Source organism: Trachypithecus francoisi, unplaced genomic scaffold (genome assembly GCF_009764315.1).
Source record: "Trachypithecus francoisi isolate TF-2019V2 unplaced genomic scaffold, Tfra_2.0 Lachesis_group11, whole genome shotgun sequence".
Lineage (NCBI taxonomy): Eukaryota > Metazoa > Chordata > Mammalia > Primates > Cercopithecidae > Trachypithecus > Trachypithecus francoisi.
This window is the reverse complement of record NW_022681456.1, coordinates 95,048,513-95,068,961: the sequence shown is the minus strand read 5'-3', so window position 1 is coordinate 95,068,961 and position 20,449 is coordinate 95,048,513. Positions and strand designations below refer to the sequence as shown.

General features: G+C 36.5%; 1 protein-coding gene across 1 annotated transcript in view; it reads right to left on the bottom strand.

Annotated features, from left to right (window-relative positions):
• Positions 1–20,449, bottom strand: part of SLC2A13 (solute carrier family 2 member 13) — a 391,075-nt gene that overhangs the window by 209,042 nt on the left and 161,584 nt on the right. Inside the window, exon 4 of the mRNA XM_033222427.1 lies at positions 1,310–1,418. Within this exon, the coding sequence (XP_033078318.1) occupies positions 1,310–1,418 (109 nt within the window). The remainder of the gene's footprint in view (positions 1–1,309; positions 1,419–20,449) is intronic.

Sequence of the window (20,449 nt, the reverse complement as noted above, 5' to 3'; positions counted from 1 at the left end):
AAGCTTCCTCTCAGGGGTGTACTCCACCGTGTGAGGTGTGGGGTGTCAGACTGCCCCTAGTGGGGAATGTCTCCCAGTTAGGCTACTCAGGGGTCAGGGACCCACTTGAGCAGGCAGTCTGTCCGTTCTCAGATCTCAACCTCCTTGTTGGGAGATCCACGGCTCTCTTCAAAGCTGTCAGACAAAGTCGTTTGCATCTGCAGAGGTTCCTGCTGCTTTTGTTGTTGCTGTTGTTAACTGTGCCCTGTCCTCAGAGGTGGAGTCTCAGTTGAAAATGCAGAAATCACCGGTCTTCTGTGTCGCTCGTGCTGGGAGTTGGAGACTGGAGCTGTTCCTATTCGGCCATCTTGCTCTGCCCCCCTAATTTGTATTTTCTTAATGAAAAACTTCAATCAATAGGAAGGGGGTAGGGAGGACTTCTAAGATGTGGCAGATTTTAATCTAACAATATGTGCCCTGGGAGAGCACATAACCTTCTCTAAACTGCATTTTATTATTTAGGATCTTAAAAGTCTACTCTGTGGATAATTGAGAGTCCTGTCTGGCCCTTATCATAATTTAAAATCTTATATTTAACTGTGAGCTTATTTAATGTGTGTTTCCTCTATCAGCCTGTACATCCATGAGGACAAGACCCAGGTCTACTTTAGTTACTGTTGTAGGTCTAGGGCAATAGAGGCCCTCAAAAACGGGTTTAATACTGAATGAGGGAAACCTAGTAGAGCCCCTAATATTTAGTCCTTCCCACCCCCAGCAAACATACAGCTTTGGGAATTACTCTTAAAATTAGAGAACAGGGAACTTTTCTGTATTCCCCACTATCCTTCCCACTCAATTTCCCCTCTACCATACTCTGGTTATAATAAATGTACTTCTACTAATGTGCTTATCACATTGCACTGTAGTAGACTGCACCAAAAAGAAATGAATTCGTTATCTATGTGCCCATAATCTCTGGCAATGCCAGGTGATTTCCTTCCATTTTACTTTCCAACCACCATCAGGAAATGGTTTATAAAAAATGACATATTTAAGCTCAGAATACAAGGAGGTATTGGATGGCATAAAAGAGACATTTTATGGAATCAAATAAAGCCAATAATATAACAAACAAAATAAATCACCTTTTTCTAGTTACAAATTACTGGAATTAAAAAATTATAAAGTTAGTATCTCCCAAAAGGAGAATCCATACATTTAATCAGAATAAATCACTGAGTCTAGCATTTACATGAAATACTTTTTACTATTTCACGTAAAATAATCCTTTCACAATCTTTTCAGTAAAAAGCCAGAAAGAAATACATACATGATGGTGTTAATGCCTGAGAGCTGCTGAAACATTTGTAGTCCACAACCCACAATTAAGGCTCGGCGAGTTGGGGGATAACTCAGCATTCTGCAGATCACAGGTCCAGCTTTTTTAAGAAAGAAAGAAAAAAAGAATATATCTATTATTTTTAGCTCTCATAGTAACTATTCCCAATAGGACAAAATTTCCCAAATCTTCATGAAATCAACATGACTGGGCATTTTAAATCAAAACAACTCCATTGTTACAGAAATCTGGGTACAATATTTTATTTTGCAAACAGATAGTTTTTTTTTTTTTTTTTTTAAGTTTGAACTGTAAAAGCGACAAGAGAGAATTTAAGTTTAAGCAAGTTATGGGTACTAGAAAACCTATATAACTAAAACTGTCAAATTAGTCTTCCTTAAAGCCCTACAAGCTCTAGTGATTAACTACTTTCTTTGTTCTACAACTTTCTTGTCAATTAAGTATTATTTAAAATCCATCCATGTGGGACTACTTAAAAGTCACTGGCAAAATTGCTTTAATCAACTGTAAGAAAAGCATTCATTAAAAACTATTCAACAAAGAACAAAATTCATATTATGTTAATAAAGTTACAGAATTTGGGCATGATGTCAGTCTTGGTTACAGCTACAATGGAGATTATTAATAAAAGTTACCAAAAAGTTAATAAAAGAAAAACAATACCTATTATCTATAGGAGTGTGTGTGTGTGTGTGTGTGTGTGTGTGTGTATTTCTAAATTTTGAATAGTCCCCTAAGAGGCAATCAATGATTATTTTAAAATACAAATGAACTTTCAAAATGGCAGAGATACCTTAGTCTTTATTTGAACTCTGGATCAATTCTGGAAAGCTGTAGATCTGAACCACTGAGTCCTTAAGTAGGTTGACTAACCTTATTGATGCCTGTTGTCAGGGCATGATTACTAAAAGTGGCCCCTCCAGCCTCATAAGTGTTCCAGTTACAATGTCACCTTAGCTTTAAGAGGCATTCTACATGGTGTCCTTATGGAGCTAGAGTTGACTGCCAGGACCTACGGTATTCCTGCTGTTAGAAGAGATGGCCTGGGATCACTGCGATGGTAATTGCTTAATTAGAGTCCAAGTTTTGTTAATGAACCCTAAACCAAGTCTGGTAAATTAAAATCCAAAGAAGTCTAACTATTTCAGGATCTTTTGAAAATCTAATATTCAAGTTCACAAAGATGGAATAAAATATGTATGTTGTCTCAGCAATAAAAGTTAGTATGGGATGTCAAGCCAGGGCATTAATTAGAACGAAATATTATAGGGGTGAGAATATTCTATTCCTACATGGATATGAGTATAATCATAAAACTTGAGTTATTGCAAATGATTTTGTTTCTAAATGGCAAGAGAGGGCATAGATTAATTTAGAGAAGTGTTAATGGTCATTCAAAGCTAAATGTAATGACGATCCATTTAGAAAGCAGACTGAGGGTATTATAAATGTCAAACTGCCTTAGATTTGAGCAAAGGAGTATTAAAGCCTAATATATCAGAAAGATTGTGTGAAACAGGTGGATTTTGAGAGCTTGATTGTAACAATGCTGACATATATCTGGATCAGCTGCCTGAAAGACAGACACATTCATCTGCAAATACAGATACCTGCAAGTGAGCCACAAAATAAGCAAGGCACTACCTTTTTCCATTAATCAAAACTTTCAAATAAAAATAATATCATTTACCTTGTATACCACGATTTTTTTTGAAATGACAACAAAACAAAAACAAACAAAAGTCCTTTCTCAGATGAGAAATTCATCTTTCCTAATGTAAGAAGTCTATTATAATCTTTGGAGAGATGCAGCTACTTTCACTATTAAAGTGTTTCATAATTTGATGGTCAGGCTAGGTAATAATGATTTTGGAGGACAGAAATACAGAACATTATTACAAATTAGGGCAAAAGTTTGACTTGCCATAAAAACAAGAGATAAGCTATTGTATAAACATCACATATTTCCTAGTTTTAAAAAATCTGGATTTTATATTTTCTCCTGATTTGGATTTCCTGTTAAAAATAAATGATGGTAGTTCCCTTATTAGACTGGATTTTTTAATGGATAAATTTTGGTCCCAGCAGCTGCACATCTGATTATGCATAAACAGAATTAAAGAATTTCCTTTCATTAAAATTATAAACCTAGCTTTATTAGGCAGTAAAACTTCCTTTACAAATGAAAACCATCATTAATCTTTATATCACAGAATCTATGAGGCAAAAGAAAAAAATCAAGCATATTAATTGGCTGAATGTTCATAAGTGAACATTTAAAATGTCATGCTCTACTTAAAACATTTATTTTGCTTTTGGAATTAAAAATGTTTTGTGCATACAAACATTTCACATTTAATTTTATATCAAATGTTTATCTTTCAAACACAGAAATTCTCACATTATAAAAACTAAAACCTTTAACCAACTAGATTAGAAATAAAAGACCTAAAATACAACACATAGTAAAGAAGCAGATTCAAGATCCCAAAATGAGCTCATCCCTCTTCCTTCATTCTGAACACCACCTTATACTACCAAGTTGCTAAGTAACTTGCACAAGGTTGTCCAGGTGGCAGAGGCTCCGGCAGCAGGGATGAAAAAGACAGTCCCATAAGGGCAGCCACTTTTGTGAATCGGTTGTCTGTGAGTTGAAAAGATGCAGTTCAGGATACAGGGATGCCAAGGGGGCTAGAGTTCAGATGGCACAGGACCAGGGAGGAAAGATTCAGAGAGGGAGGAAGAGAACTCTGGAGATCTTCAGAATTTCCCTTGAGTATTCATTCAGTTGAGTGCTGATCAATGGAGGTGTGTGAGGAAACAACCCAAGACAGGGAAAAGAGCTACTGGAGAGGATTAGAGAAATCAATTCCAGGAGTTCATACAGGGCTGGGGATAGTGCCTGTTCCTACCAACCAGAGTGAAAAATCTGAAGCATAAGAAAGAGTATACAGAAGGGATATAACCTTAGTAATGGTGTAAGTTTAGGCCTAGATTAAACATTACTTGAATGTCATCTAAAACAGCATAAAAGCAAGACTCAACTGCTTTTAAGCAGCTTAATGATTTTGTTCTGGGATACCGCAGAACAAAACTCAACAATGAGATTAAAATTTTATAATTTGGACATACAATAAAAAATAACCAGGCATGTACAAAGACAGGAAAATACAATCTGTAAAGATAAAGGAATCAATTCTTCAAGAGAATATAACAATCCTAAACATGTATGCACTTACTAAGAGCTTCAAAATATTAATACTTGAAAGAAAAACTGACACAACAGCAAAGGGAAATTGAAAAACCCACAACTGTACTCTCATATTTCATCACTCTCAGTAACTGACAGAACAAGTAGCCTGAAAATCACCAAGGATATAGAAGACTCCAACAACACTATCAACAAACTTGACCTAATAAATGACATTTAAACCACATTCCACAAAATAAGAGCAGGAAACACGCATCCTTAAATTGTATGGTCAATGTCTTAGAATATTTACCTGAGGTAGATTTTATTCTGAGCTCTAAACTAGTCTCAACTAACTTTAAAAGAATTCAAGTCATACTAAGAATATCCTGATCATAATGAAATTAATATAGAAATCAGTAACTGAAAGACAACTGGAAAACATCCCCCAAGTTGGAAACTAAATAACACATTTCTATGAAAATTAGTAAGAATATAAAGTTGAAAGAATCTAAAAATCTAAACACGTAGCCTATAAAAATTTGTGGAGTGGAGCTAAAGTAGAACAGGTAAAATTACTGCAAGAAACCTCTTAGGATACCTTCAACCTTCAGAAACCAGAAAAAGACAGACAAATGAAACCCAAAGTATGCACATGCTAAAAGTAATACTCCAGATCCAAATGGAAATCCATGAAACAGAAAAGAAGATAGTTGAGAAAAATCCATAAAACCAAAAGTGTTTTTTGTAAAGACCAATAAAATTGATAAGCTTCATGCCAAACTATGGTAGGCTAAATAAGCGTCCCTCAAAACATATTCACATCCTAATCCCTGAAACCTGTATTATTTTAGATGTCAAAAATAAACTTTGTAGATATAATTAAGTTAAAAATTTTGAGATCAAGACAATCCTAGATTATCCAGGTTGTCCCTAAATGCAATCACATGTATCCTTATCAGGCGAAGGCTGAGGAAGATTCAAGACAAAAGTGAAGAAGACAAATGCGGTGACTGGACCTATGCAGCCAAAAGCCAAGGAATGATGGGTGCCCCCAGAAGCTGGAAAAAGGAAGGAAGAGGTTGTCCTCTAGGGACTCTGGAGGAGGTATGGGACAGGAGTGGACACCTGGCCATCCCAACTGTGAGAAAATAAATGTCTATTGCTTTAAGCTACCAAATTTGTAGTAATCTGTTACAGTAACCACAGAAAACGAATGCACAGACTATCCAGGAAAAAGCCAGAAACAGAAATGACCAATATTAGGAGTAAATGAGGTGAACTCAGGACAGATATTAAAATAAGAGTATCATGAACAACTTTATGCCATTAAATGCAACATCTTCAATGCAACAGACAAATTCCCTAAAAGATACAACTTCCAAATTCACTCAAGAAGAAGGCAGCCCTATAAGCTATTAAAAATACTGAATTTGTTTAAAACGTTCCCCCAAAGAAAACTTCAAATCCGAATAACTTGACAGAAAGCAGATCAATGGTTGCCTGTGAAGGGAGGAATTACAAAGGGGCACCAAGGGAAGTTTTTGGGGAGGCAGCAATATATTCACTTTCATGGTAGTGGCAGTGGTTTCATGGTGTTCACATATGCCAATGTCTACAATTATATGCTTTAAATACATGCTTTTTATTGTATATAAGTTATTCCTCAATAGAGCTGCTAAAAATTAACAACAAAAATAAGAAAAAGCTTCACCAATAATCTAGACTCTAGATGTCAGGAAGGCTGACATGGTGAACTGGATAAGAAAAAAAATTCAGTATTCAAAGAGCATGATATTCCCTTAAGAACATGAAGGGGTTATTAGAAGCAACAGTATTTGATCAAACTGGAGTAATGAAGTCTGCTGTGAGACCGCTGAAAGAGAACTGCCAATGATGCAGCCCCCTTAACATCTCTTCAAGGTTTTCCTTGCTCTTATTCTTCCCTTTCTTTTTGTTTTATTTATGAATTTTATCTTGTATTAGTATTAAATAAAAGTTAAGGAGGAAAAAAATGGAACACTTTGTGACTAATGGATTACAAGATGCAAACTGTAGGAGGTTTCCCCATTGCTGACAAAGTAAAGCTGCCTCTGTGGAGAAAGCAGGGGCCTCACTGGGAGCAAGATAATCACCACTCAGCTTCAAATATTATTCTCCCCACTCCTCAATGTAAGGCCCTATAATTGGGCTACGATCAAGCACAGCAAGATCCCCCAACACCACGGTACTTTCCTGAATGCAACCAGAGGAGGCCATTCTCACACAATCACCAAGAGTATTAAGCATCTGCTCAAATCTCAATGAATTATCTAATACTTCAATAACTCTTCTTGCCTTATGAACAATTTCCTATCATCATCAGAGTCCTGTGAAGTCAGAGAGAGCACGTGTTGCTACCCCCATCTTACAAAAGAGGAAACTAAATGCAGAGGGATTCGATAACTCTTCCAAGGTCACAAACTAGTTAAGTGTTTAGAGACAGAACTTGGGCCGACATCTTGTTCATGCCACAAATGCCAAGATATTTTGTATGTCCACTTAAATAAGCTGATTTTTCTTAGCATAAAAAATCAACAACTTATGAACAGTAGGAGTAACACAAAACAAAACTAAAACACTTCCAAGCTATAGTAAGAAACATATTCTGTGCTCCTTACGACTGCAATTCCTCCACTTCATTTTCTTCATCGTTTTCATGGTCCCACCTGCCACTATATCCAGCCTCAGTTCTAGAGGTATCTACTTGAAGCCACTCATTTCAGCCTACCTCTTTCTCCATTTCCACATCCAGGGAGTTGAGCATTGTTTTAGAATAATTACAAAAATGAGCCATACTCATTTTAGGACAAATTCAGCATGTCAGGTCCTGCGTGCTGTCAGGGGAGCCTTTCACTCATCTCTAACTGGCTCCCAATCATGTTCTCACAACATTCATTTTAAGCATTCCTCCTCCTTGGATTTCCATTGATTTCTCCTTTCTCTCTCGCCAAGAATCCCCTAGTTCCTTCTCATACCTGAAGCACTTCCCATGAACTTACTCCATGCTAGGGACAGAAACGTGAGAAGGCCTAGTCCCTGAGGAGCTCGTAATACCGGGATGGGGTCATCGACCAAAATAAAACAAGTTACGCCACAATGGCGTTAAGTGCTCCAATGGAGGTACATAAACAGTATTATGAGATTAAGGCATAAGGAAGGACCCACAAGAAGTACACCACTCAGGTACATACAAAACAGAAGTCCTCATTTCTCACCCCAAACTTGTTCTTTACCCCGTGTTATCTAATTTCAAAGTAAATCAAGATTCATGGCTTTTGAGTGCTCCTTCTCTCTTCATATATCCTGAATCTAATACATTGCTAAGTTTTCATCAGAATTAATGTACGTGTGCCTAACTTCTTTCCATAAAACATTGCAAAGATTTCTTCTATTCTGCACCTGCACCTCTCTGTCTTTCCACTGCCTGGTTGTCTGGTATCCCTCTCCCAGAGGACAGTGCACGGCTGTGGAAAGTGTTCACACAGACCAGTGTTAACATACCACCCTACCATGTAGCCACTGTGAGATTCTGTAAGTCTCCATTCAGTAAAATGGACTTAAGAGTAATACTCTCCATTTGAGGATTAGAGGTAATAAGCTTCTTGGCACATACTACTTATGTGTTCAATAAAAAGCCTAATATGTGGTCTCAACATCCCCAGTCTCTACCAAATCCAATCCATCATGCTTCCACATTGCTGCCACCTGTCGGCTAAAGTACTCCACTGAACCCTCCACTTACCTGTTCAAAACCATTGATAACAGAACCATCAGGGCCTATTTCATGAAGGGGACACTCCTGCCCAGCCTACCTGAGAAGATTTGTTTCATACTACTTCTTCTCCAATAGGCAATGCTTCAGCGATCTTTGGGTAATAGGTTTTACTCAAAGAAGTCCCATATTGTTACAATTTTGTCTCTTAGACAATGTTCCTTCTGCTTGGGATTCCATCCTTGCAATTCTGAAGGACTGGACTAGGCTCTCACTCCTGGCTAATTTGTTTTGTGGACTAGGTCCCTGATCTCTGTTCCATACTGAATTATGATCTCTGTGCTGGATTATGTCAGGTGTGTAGTTCAGGCTTTGCCCATTTTATCATTTCACTTCCCACTGTACTTAGTTCAGGATCGTGTAAATAGAGGCCACTCAGTAAATACTTGATGAATATGAGAAATAAAAGAAGGAAAGAAGAGCAAAAAAAGAGAAATACTAGAGCAAGTATGGGTACTGAGAACTCAAGGATGAAGCAATTTGAGTACACTCTAAGTTGCTAAACAATGTTGTGATTAATTATAAACTATCACTAAGATCCTGAGCACACCCATGCTTTTTCCTCTTCAATATGCAGCAGATGCTGTTTGTGATTACAAGCTGGTGCTTGGCACATGTTCTGTCTGAAAGAATGGACTGCTGCTATTGATAAATTCAACCCCATGTGGTTCAATCATTCCTTCACTGTCTGGCATTTATGCCAATACATTCCGAAATCCTCCAAGACAAACAATTTGCCAAGATGTTGTGATGGGCCAGTTGTCTATAGATGTGTGCTTGTAAGCTGATCATGGTACATTAGGGCCAGTATGCAACGACTGTGTTAATCTAGTCATTATTATTCCAGGTTGCTAAAGTAAAGATTTTTATCTACTTAGAAGAGGAGATGATTACAGGTCTTAATACCTACTAAAATACTGTTTTCAAAAACCAATTTCTGTTACTATCAAGAATTCTTTCTAAATTCTAAGATATTTTCTCTGTTAAAAGTATCTACATAAATGAAGCAGACATAAAATGCATTCCTCAGCGATTCTCAACTAAAGGAATTTCAGACTTCTTAACAGTCATGGGAGTGTGATATGTTGCTGAGGAAAAACTTACGAAGAATTACTGTTCTAGAAAACTTTTATTTAAAAAGGGGAAGTATCCTTTCTAAATAAATAATTTTCTTTTTTTTTTTTTTTAATTTTAAGTTCCAGGATACATGCGCAGTACGTGCAGGCTTGTTACACAGGTAAATGCATGCCATGGTGGTTTGCTGTACCTATCAACTCATCACCTAGGCATTAAGCCCCAGATGCATTAGCTATTTATCCTGATGCTCTCCCTTCCCCTGACCCCGGGGAAGGCTCCAGTGTGTGTTGTTCCCTTCCCCATGTCCATATAATTTTCTTAAATAGCTATATTGTTAGCACTGTCTATAGACAAAGCCACTTTTAAATGAAAGGACAGACACTCTTGACTGACGGTATTCTGGCAGTATTTTTACAATATGCTGTCATTCTTAGTGATATAATAAAGTTTTCTCACCTACCCAGTATTTCAATAGATATTATATGCAAGGAAAAAAAGATTATATATGACTTGCATCTGCTAAAGACTATAAAACCATACGCACTGTTGAACAGCACAATTACTCCAAATCAGGGAAACTCAGGTTTGATTCTCTCTTGGCTATTTAGAAGCTGTGTGATGTGGTGCAGGTTCCTTACCTTCTCTGAGCTACAGGTGTTTTCACAACTAAAGGTGGAAATACATGAGAAGTATATCCCACATTAATTCAACTACTGATGCTATGATTTCATCCATAAGCTCTCTAGTAGAATTTCTCCATAGCTGAATACAATTTCAAAGTTCTACATTAAAAATAGCCAATACATTGTATAGGCTTTCCTTCTCTGTAATCAAATAAACAATTACCCTTCACATTTAAGATTCTACAAAATATTTCAAATAGATTCATTAACATAAAGAATAAATGCATTCTATACTTATAATTTCTTTCTTTCATAGTTAACGCTCCTACACAGATGACTAACAATCCACTAGGGATAAATCAATAAGACCTAGACAACAGGCTACCATAATAAATGACAGTTCTATCAAGTTCAATCAAGATATGTACTGCCAGACTATTCATACAACTACAGATAAATCAGAATTATTCCATTCCCCTGCCTTCATTTTAGACCACATGTAGGTTCCCAAGAATCAGTATTCTTGAATCTCTATCACATCAGAGCATTTTGAGATGAACTATGTTCCTAAACATTAATCATTTGCTTGGTTAAAGAAACTGTCCGTTTGTATAGATATTTAAGTTTTATATGGATATTGAGTAATATTCTATCAGCATGTTCCCTTTTTAGATTCAGACATTCAACAAATAGGTACTAACGAGAATTAAGGTGAAAACCTAACCATGTATAAGTCATGCTATATTTGGCTTTATATATAACAGTAATCATGAATAAAGGTATCAAAAAAATAAAACTCAGCCTGAATTAAATGGCCTATGATCTTATGTTGGGGCAGAGTAACTTAAAAAAAATTGCAGTTGTCCCCCAGATTCCAGAAGTATGACTACTGTAAACATAAGGGGGTACCTTGAAATGTAACATCTTAAAAGAAAGAGATGATGTTTTCTGTCAGCATGATTCTCAGAAAATCATAATTATTCCAAAAATATCCCAGAACTATATATAAAATGAACTGAATATACGAAGCTGCAAATGTATTCTCCAATTTAAAAGTAGTTCTTGTCCCGCCCTCAACTTTCTTTCCCTATTCTTCTATTACCTGTACCACTAAAAAAGGAAAAAGAAAAACCACTGAATTTACATATGAAAAAATACCTGTGGTAGTCATTAAATAAAGAGAGAGTAAAGATGTTCTATAAAAAAGGGTAGTACTAAGTTCTCCAAAATGTAGTAGGAAGTAAAGCATTACGTTCATGGAAGAGAAGAGTTAATTCAAAGTATGGATTTTCCAGTCTCTCATCTTGTACTTAATTATAAAGGTACCATTCCTAAAATAGGTAAGAAGCATAAATGGTTATGGAAGAACGTAAATGCTGTGGGAAAAGGAGGAGGACATATAACATATCTTCTATTTGTTTAGCTATGCTAGGGCACTTGAGATTTAAAGCTATCTTTACCATGTCATGAATATAACTGACAGAGCCTACAAGGGAGATGCATACATGAATTTGGTCACCATATGCAAGAAGGTTGGTGCACAGGGTCCTGGAAGTCACAAGGTGAATGCTGCATCTTAGGATCTATTTTTCTCACAAAGACAATCCCATCATATCCTATATCATAGCCTATAAATAAAACAAATCTCTCTTCTTAGGGCTGACATACACACAGGCTATCTTGAACAATTAAACTCTTTCCATGAAAGCTATGAGAGGCTGCTGAATCTGCTTTCAGTTAGTAAAGAAGGCCAGCCACCTCTGAGAACCTTAGTGGAAAGGCTGATCTACACACTAAGTATGAGTCAAAATCTAGATTTCTATGGGGGAAAAAAAAACATTATTAGATAAGCCATTTAGTCTTCTTGTCTTATTTTACAAATTTTCAGAAAAAAAATTATCCAATAAAACGATCAGATATAAATGACAAGATACAATATTTTCCAATTAAATACAACCTCGAATAACAGAAAAGATGTCAGCTAACTAACACAGTTTCATTTATTCCTGAAAAATCTGTTAAGAGCACCATAATACCAAAACAATCCCTTTAATTTTCTTTGCCCCAAAACATTTTATGGCCTAAAGCAGTTGGTAACTAAACACTCCCTTATGAGATCAATACCAAAAATGAATTAATATTGAAAAGCAAGTTTATGGACTTTAAGCTGAAACATTAGTTTTAATTTTACAATGCTATTGGATTTCTATGAAGAATTGATCTTTTTATTGCAGAAAACATTTTAAGGTTTTCTGTTAAAGACTCATCTTGTTACATTTAGCAAAACTGAAGAGTACAAAATGAGATAATACAGTGAAAGAGCCTGAGTAATCTGAATAGGTTCAAATGACTTTTAAAAACTACTTACAAACCTGACTTAGAATCAAGTAATCTAATTTACGTACCAAGAAACAAAAATAACACTTCAAAAACAAATTTTACATATTTCTACTTATATACCCAGTGATATACACCAGCGAGAGGCCTTGCTTTGTAAAAGACAATGTTTAGGTTTATTCATGTATTATAAAGATTAGTTCAGAAATATCAGTGACCTTTTAGGGTAAGTACAATTTTCAGAGTTTTTGGCCTATGAGGGTAATTTCCTTCAGGATCATAACTGTATTTGATTTGAAGGCAAACCTATGATATATCACTATGTCTGAAACACAATCACTGAACCAAATCCAATGAAATACTGCTACATTAAAAGGAATGCAAAGGAAAAAAAAAAAGCTCTTAAAGAACATTTAGGAACGATTAACATTATTAATTTTAGGCACTGGCATATCTCTGAGTGCTCAGATTTAAACAAAACTTGGACATGAGAGATCTGCTAGCATAACACTACACCTATGGAAAGCAGGGCTTGACTGTCCACAAGGAGGTCATTAAAATCTTTTTCTCTCATATATATATGATATGATATGATATACACACACATATATAAATATAAAATATGTATGCATGTGTATGTAGAGATGTGTGTGTGTATATATATATAGAGAGAGAGATAAGAGGTGTGGTATGTGTGTGCAGAGGGAGACAGAGAAGTGTGTATATGTATAAATATATAAATATAGAGTGAGAGAGAAAGGTTTTATAGTTACAATGATCACCATTACAGAATCTTTTTATTACATGTAGACCTTTACTTCCTGAATCCCCTTTTCTGGCCCTTCTCCACCCCTATTTTGATAAGCGAAGTGAGGTACCACTGAATATATAAATACATTTGTTCTAAATTCCTGCAACAATTCTGTTCCTTCTTCCATGTTTTTAATTCACAGACACATGCCCACAAAGCAAAATGTTCTGGAAAACTGGCAGAATTTCAATAGAGAACGATTAACAGCAGGAAACCATGGAAGTGAGTTCCACATGTTCTGCTCTAGAAATTTTACAATAGAAATCAGAAAAAAATAATATTGGTATTCGATTAGCACATCTAACAGACAGAAAATATTTGCATCCAGTGACTGCTAGGCTGAGAAGAAATACGCATGAAAAGCACTTCTATTGATCAGCCCTTAAGCATTCCCCTAAATCCATTCTGATGGCCATAGCACTGGATAGATTTTAAGGCTACTTTTACGTGTTTTACTACTGTGTATAAGGACTGGGCAAGGAGAATTCGAAAGACACGTCTCCAGATACCTTTGTTTTAAATGTCTGTGTGTATCTAACCTTATTTTCATTGGCATTTTGCTTTTAACTTGTGATTGTTTTTCATTAGGCTGATTCTTTCAATCGTCAAACATGACACAAACCATAATTCTACTTGATATGGCTTGAAATGCTCTTCTAGATAAATATGGCTCTCTAGGGATGAGGTCAGTATTTGAAAATCTACATATGGCTGTTTTATTTTGAGGCATGTCTGCAGTTACCATATGGTCAGTGGCAATCTGTGAAGGGAGTCAGGATGTGTCTATTTAAAATACTGACTGGAATTTGAGTTTCTACTTAGAAATTGCTTTGATCTAGCTACTTTTTCTGAATGCTAAGTCTTATTTTGTCTTTTAAAAATGCAATCTTCCCACTATACTGTAAAACTCAACTGTAAAATAAAACTTCTTTCCACATATTTTCATTGAATATATCTGTTATGCATATATAAAAAGTCTAGCATTATATTCATTAGCAAGATGTAGACAGGATCCTCGTCTTGCTATTCAACTTATTGATGACTTATTTATGCTATATTTTAGCATGGCTCAAGATCACTGGAATGTACAATTTAGGCAGAAGTGAAGCAATGTCTAGCTGAATGCCTCTCAGGGATATCTTGTACTCTGAGATCTCTTAAGACACCAAGATTCTATGACTCTATTGAATGAAACTATTTTAGTAACATTTACATTAAAAATATATGACTCCTTATGTAAAATATAGCCATGACGTAACTGCTGTGTAAGAGTATAAACAAGTGTTCTATTTGAGTGAAGTATGTGGCTATTATAAATTATTCCCATTCATTATTCATCAAGTTTCTATAAATGTTTTAGGAAAACAGTGAAGAACCATTTTCCTAGCACTTTTCTAAAAAGTACTACTCATAAATACTCTACTTAGCCTATTGGTATAAAGCTCATTTACTTCATTGTCATATATATATCTCCATTTGGCCTTTTAATGAAAGGAGGGAAGGAGAAGAGAAAGAAACACATCTGTGGGAGTTAGATGGTGTAAAGGAAGCAAGGCAAGCTAAATTATTTCTAAGAAAGCAAAGAACTGACATATTTAAAGGCAGAAAATGGTATCTACATAATCTCAAAAAGGTATGTTCTAAGCACGGTATTTTGACCTGAAGAGTCATGACTTAAACAGATTCCCTATCCACACATAATTTCACCTCACTTTGCAAATTACCTCAAAAATCTTGAACCACTTCAGAAGCCATCCAATACAAATAGCTTTCCTCCTGTATTAGTCTATTCTTATGTTGCTAATAAAGACATACCTGAGACTGGGTAATTTCTAAAGGAAAGAGGTTTAATTGACTTACCATTCAGCATGGCTTGGGAGGCCTCAGGAAACTTAAAATCATGGCAGACGGGAAAGCAAACATGTCCTTCTTAACATGGTGGCAGCAAGGCGATATGCAGAGTGAAGGGTGGGGTGGGGTAGTGCGGGGCAGCCCCTTATTAAACCATCAGAGCTCGTGAAAACTCACTGTCAGGAGAACAACATGGAGGTAACTGCCTCCATGATTCAATTACTTCCTACTGCGTCCCTCGCATGGGGATTATGGGAACTACAATTCAGGATGAGATTTGGATGGAGACAGCCAAACCACATCACCTCCTTTCCAACACAAAGTTTCTCGGTATTTCTGCTTGTCTTTTCCTTGTAGCTCAGCAAAAATAGTGATTCTTTCTTCTCTGAACCCCATCTATGTTGAGCATCTTAGGTCTCCCTCCTCTGGAATCTTGAACACTATTATTCCCCTTCCTTGCCTGTCAATCAATCCCTCTATCCCAAGTCTACCAACCTACAATTCTGTCACCTCTACACTCCTTGAAAGAAGAGGTCTATATACACTTTCCCATTTCTGACACTTTACTTTCTAAGCCTGCCCTTTCTCATTCTATTGAAACTCCTCTCAAAAAGTCATTAATTAAAGTTGAATTGATAATACCAACAGTGAAGTGGTCTCTTTACATTTCATATCCTTGGCTGATTGTTTTTTAAAACACTCATTGATACCTTTGCCTTTTCTGACACTACAGAATTTTGTTCCTCCTCTAACATTTCTTCCATTTCAGCAATCTTTATGGGATTCTTCTCTTTTGCTACCCTTAATGCAGGCCATCTCCAAGATTTTACCCCAAGTCCTTAGGTAATTCCACTACGGCCTGTCTCTTTTACTTCCAAAATTCAATCTTTTGGTTTTAAAAAACAGACAAAACATACATACACACAAACACACACACACACACACACATACACACACACAATTTTCATCTCTAATTCTGATATTTTTCTTGATCACCAAAATAATATAAGGGTCCTGATGCTTCAAGAAGTAACTTTGTAAGTCACATTATTACATTGGCTATCAAAACTTTTCACCACTCACACTGGGTATGTCCTATAGGAAAACTCATGTAAAAAAACTACATAGATGCCAGTGCAAGTATTTTTTCCCTTGACTGACTCTTTTTTCCCCCTTGAGAACAATAAGAATCATGTAACTGACTGCATTTTTCTTTCCAGTATGGCTGATAAGAAGCTCAGAATCAAATATGCAACAAATCTTTACCAAGTGTTTATGCCTTTACGGTCAATAATATCTATTTTAGCTCTCCCCCTAGTGTTGATTTTCTCTTCTAATTCTTAACTTCCCATGTTATTATGTTTCTATTTTTATTTAGTTCCTATTTTATAATTTACATTTATTTACAGTTTGAATGTATCTTCCATAAGTTTCCTAAAATCATTTTGGGAATAAGACAAAATACAACCCAATAAACAATGTAGAACAGCTACATGTACACAACAAATTCAAGATCAAAGTCACTGAATCACTCGTAATTATGCAACTGTTTATTTCCATAGTTTAGCTTACTGTAAGTGCTCAATGAATGATTACTGAACTAAATAAAAAATATAATTTGTTTTTTAAAAATATTTCCTTTAGATGTTTTTCACCTAATAAGCATTTATTTCTATTAAGGTATAACATTAAAAAATAATTTGAAATATTACCTTTCCTGTCAAAAAGTACAAGAAGTTTATTAACCATAAACTGTTTCCATCATTTCAGAATCAGCTCGGGTCATGTCAGCATCTCTGGGTGGATGAAAGGCTCTATAATATAATTTCTTTACGACAGGGAGTAAATTCATAGTGTAGTTCCTTCCTCCCATTACCTTCTGACCCACTCTTTAACAATCCATATCCATATAGTTTACATTAGGGGTTTGGAACAACATATATGCCTACAAGAAAAAATAAAAATGTGGCTGGGCACAATAGCTCACGCCCATAATCCCAGCACTTCGGGAGGCTGAAGTGGGCGGATCACCTGAGGTCAGGAGTTCAAGACCAGCCTGGCCAACATAGCAAAACCCCATCTCTATTAAAAATATAAATATTAGCTGGGAATGTTGGTTTGTATCTGTAATCCCAGCTACTCAGGAGGCTGAGGCAAAAGAATCTCTTGAACCCAGGAGGTGGAGGTTGCAGTGAGCTGAGATCACAACACTGCACTCCAGTCTGGGGGATTGGGGAAGGGATTGAGACTCTGTTTAAAAAAGAAGAAGAAAAAAAAAAAAAAAAAATATATATATATATATATATATATATATATATATACACACACACACACACACACACATATACACACACATAAAAATTGATTTTGCTGCTTTACTTCTTAGACTACCATCTGATAAAACACACCCTTTCAGAGTTGACAGTGAAAAAATGAAGGTATAAAGTAGGCTCCTCATTGGGGATCTTTCATTCACACCTTACGGCTCAATTGTCATCTCTAAGAATCACACTGCGGCAGGAACACAGGAACAGCACTTATGGCCAAAGTAGGGCAGGGAACATAGCCCACAAAGCAAACCTCTATTGGGAAATGATCTCCCAAGAGCCTGCTGCCCAAGAATGCAGTTTATGCAGATGATGGTTAATTAACATGACTCATCTGTCATACTGCACTTGCTAATGACCTTAGTTCTTATTTCACTGAGGAAACAGAAGCAATTAGAAGAAAACTAATTCATCTTCCCACCAAATCTGCAATCTCCCTGTATCTTGGCCCATATCATCTGCCATCCTAAATATGAAAAGATCAACCTCTCTATGTTGGATGTTGATTGTAACCTTTAAGCCTATGGATAACACCGCTCCTGTACTAATTATCTCTCCCTCAATCGCAATGTCAGTTACCCCTATCTATTAGATCTTCTTCATCGGCATAGAACATTGATGCAGCATCATCTACAGTAAAATAAAACTGAAAAATCAACCTTTTAAAAAAACCCATATCATTCTCCAGTTCATATCTTATTCTCCTGCCCTGGTTTATAGAAAATCTAATTAAAAGTCTCGGTAACAGGCCAGGTGCAGTGGCTCACACCTGTAATCCCGGCACTTTGGGAGGCCAAGGCAGGTGGATCACCTGAGGTCGGGAGTTCGAGACCAGCCTGATTAACACGGAGAAACCCCATCTCTACTAAAAGTACAAAATTAGCCGGGCATGGTGGCGCATGCCTGTAATCCCAGAGACTCAGGAGGCTGAGGCAGGAGAATTGCTTGAACCTGGGGGGTGGAGGCTGCGGTGAGCCGAGATCACACCATTGCACTCCAGCCTGGGCAATAAGAGCAAAACTCCATCTCAATCAATCAATCAATCAATCAATGTCTTGCTACCTTTTATTTGCACTTTTTTGCCTCTACTATCTCCTCAACTCCATTCTAAGCAGGCTTTCCTCTCCACAAATGCTTGAAATTGTTCTTGTCAAGCTCTCCAACTACCTCCACTAAGCAGATTCAATGATCAAGCCTCTGCCATCTCACCTAAACTAAGGGCAGCATTGGAAATAGTGGCTTTCACCTTCTTGAAACACTCCCTTCACTGGCTTTCAGAAACCACTTTCTCTTGGTTTTACTTCTATTATCACTGGAAGCCTCTGTTCAGTCTCCTTTTCTGGATTCAGCTTTGCTTCCTGGCATCCAAACTTTGGAATGCCCTGGAGCCCAGATTCTTTCTCTTCTTCCCATAGAGGGGTACCTCATGGATCTTTTCCAATCTCATGACTCCCAAATCAACACTGTCATGCCAACCTGTCCTCTGAGCTCCATTGTCACACATCTGACTTCTTATTCCAAATCTGCATTGAAATATACAACAGATATCTCAAACAGTACTGGCCAAAACAATACTCCAGATTCCTCAGCTACTCACTTCTTCTTCAGCATTCCCCTTTTCATGAAATAAATCCCCATTCACCCAGCTGCTTAAGCAACTAGAGTCATCTTTCCCTCAACACCTGTCTGTTAAATCTATCCACTTAGGCTGCATTTCTTCAGAGCACTTACTGCTATCAGAGGTCAAGGTATGGATGTATTTGGTGTCTTGTTTTTCTCTTTGTAGGTTCTGATTTCCACACATTTGGTTCTAATTTCCATCTGCAGAGTGGTCCATAATTTGTGTATTTTTGGAAAGAGTTTTTCTACTTCAAAAATGACCACTGCTTGTGATTCAAGGCACATTTCCATACCATTCTGTCTGATCTTTTCCAGGACCAGAGTCAGTGGGAAAAGCATGTGCTTTAGAATTAGGCATGCTTCAGTTTCTGTCAGAGCTCTGCCCTACCATCCCTATCAGCAGCAGTAGCAGCAGCAGCAGCATTATCTTCATCACTGACAATGTATCAGCACTTGCTATTTTCCACAAACTGTGTTAACTTCTTTATATACTTTGTTTAACTCTCACAACAAATATATGAGGTTAGTGTTATCATTTCTGTTTTACAGATGAAGTTTATAGAGATCTCAGAACTGATAACTACTACAGCTAGAACTTAGTCAAGAATCTTACACCAAAGCTCTTCCTCTTGACCAATATATTCATCTGCAATCCCAGTTCAACAGCTTATCCAAAGTCACCACATACATATGAACAGCACAGAGTGGGCGCAGGCCGTATCTGCCCTCAACCCATGTTCTTGCTAACCATCCTGGCTGTTTTCAGTGTCCTCATTTATAAACAGGATGATGACACAAACCAAAATGATGCATGCATACTGCCTGGACAAGGCATACACTCAATAGCTGCTAGCTCCCTTTCCTCGGTTCTGATATTTACCGGTACATGACTGCGTTTTGTTAAAGCATCACAGTGTTTATAAAAGTTTTCTTAGTCCCTGTAGTAGCTACTATCACTTTTGAAGCGCTTCATTGAGACTACAAAATTGTAAGATATGTTCAAATTATTAAAACACCATATTATGTAGCAATTTATACAATTCTAGACAAATGGCATGGGGCAATGATGAGTATCACTGAATACCATTGCCTGTAAACTAATTGAGAAGTTTTACACTGTGAATTTTGAAATATAATCCTCCTGCTCCCCTTACATGTTTACACCTTACATTTTCCTGTAAGCCTTTTACATAATTTTTCACAGAAAACTTAGAGGCAAAATTCATTTCTATTGCCAACATTTCTTAAACTTTGAATTAATCAAGTGTTTTGTGTTCAGGCACTTTTATGTATTATAAAACTATAGCTAAATTGTACTTTTCCATTCAGAAATCTTAAAGCTCCTATTAGCATCAAAAGGCATGTATTCTTTCTTTTCAATTTTTGTATTTTTTTTTATTATTATACTTTAAGTTCTAGGGTACATGTGCATAACGTGCAGGTTTGTTACATATGTATAC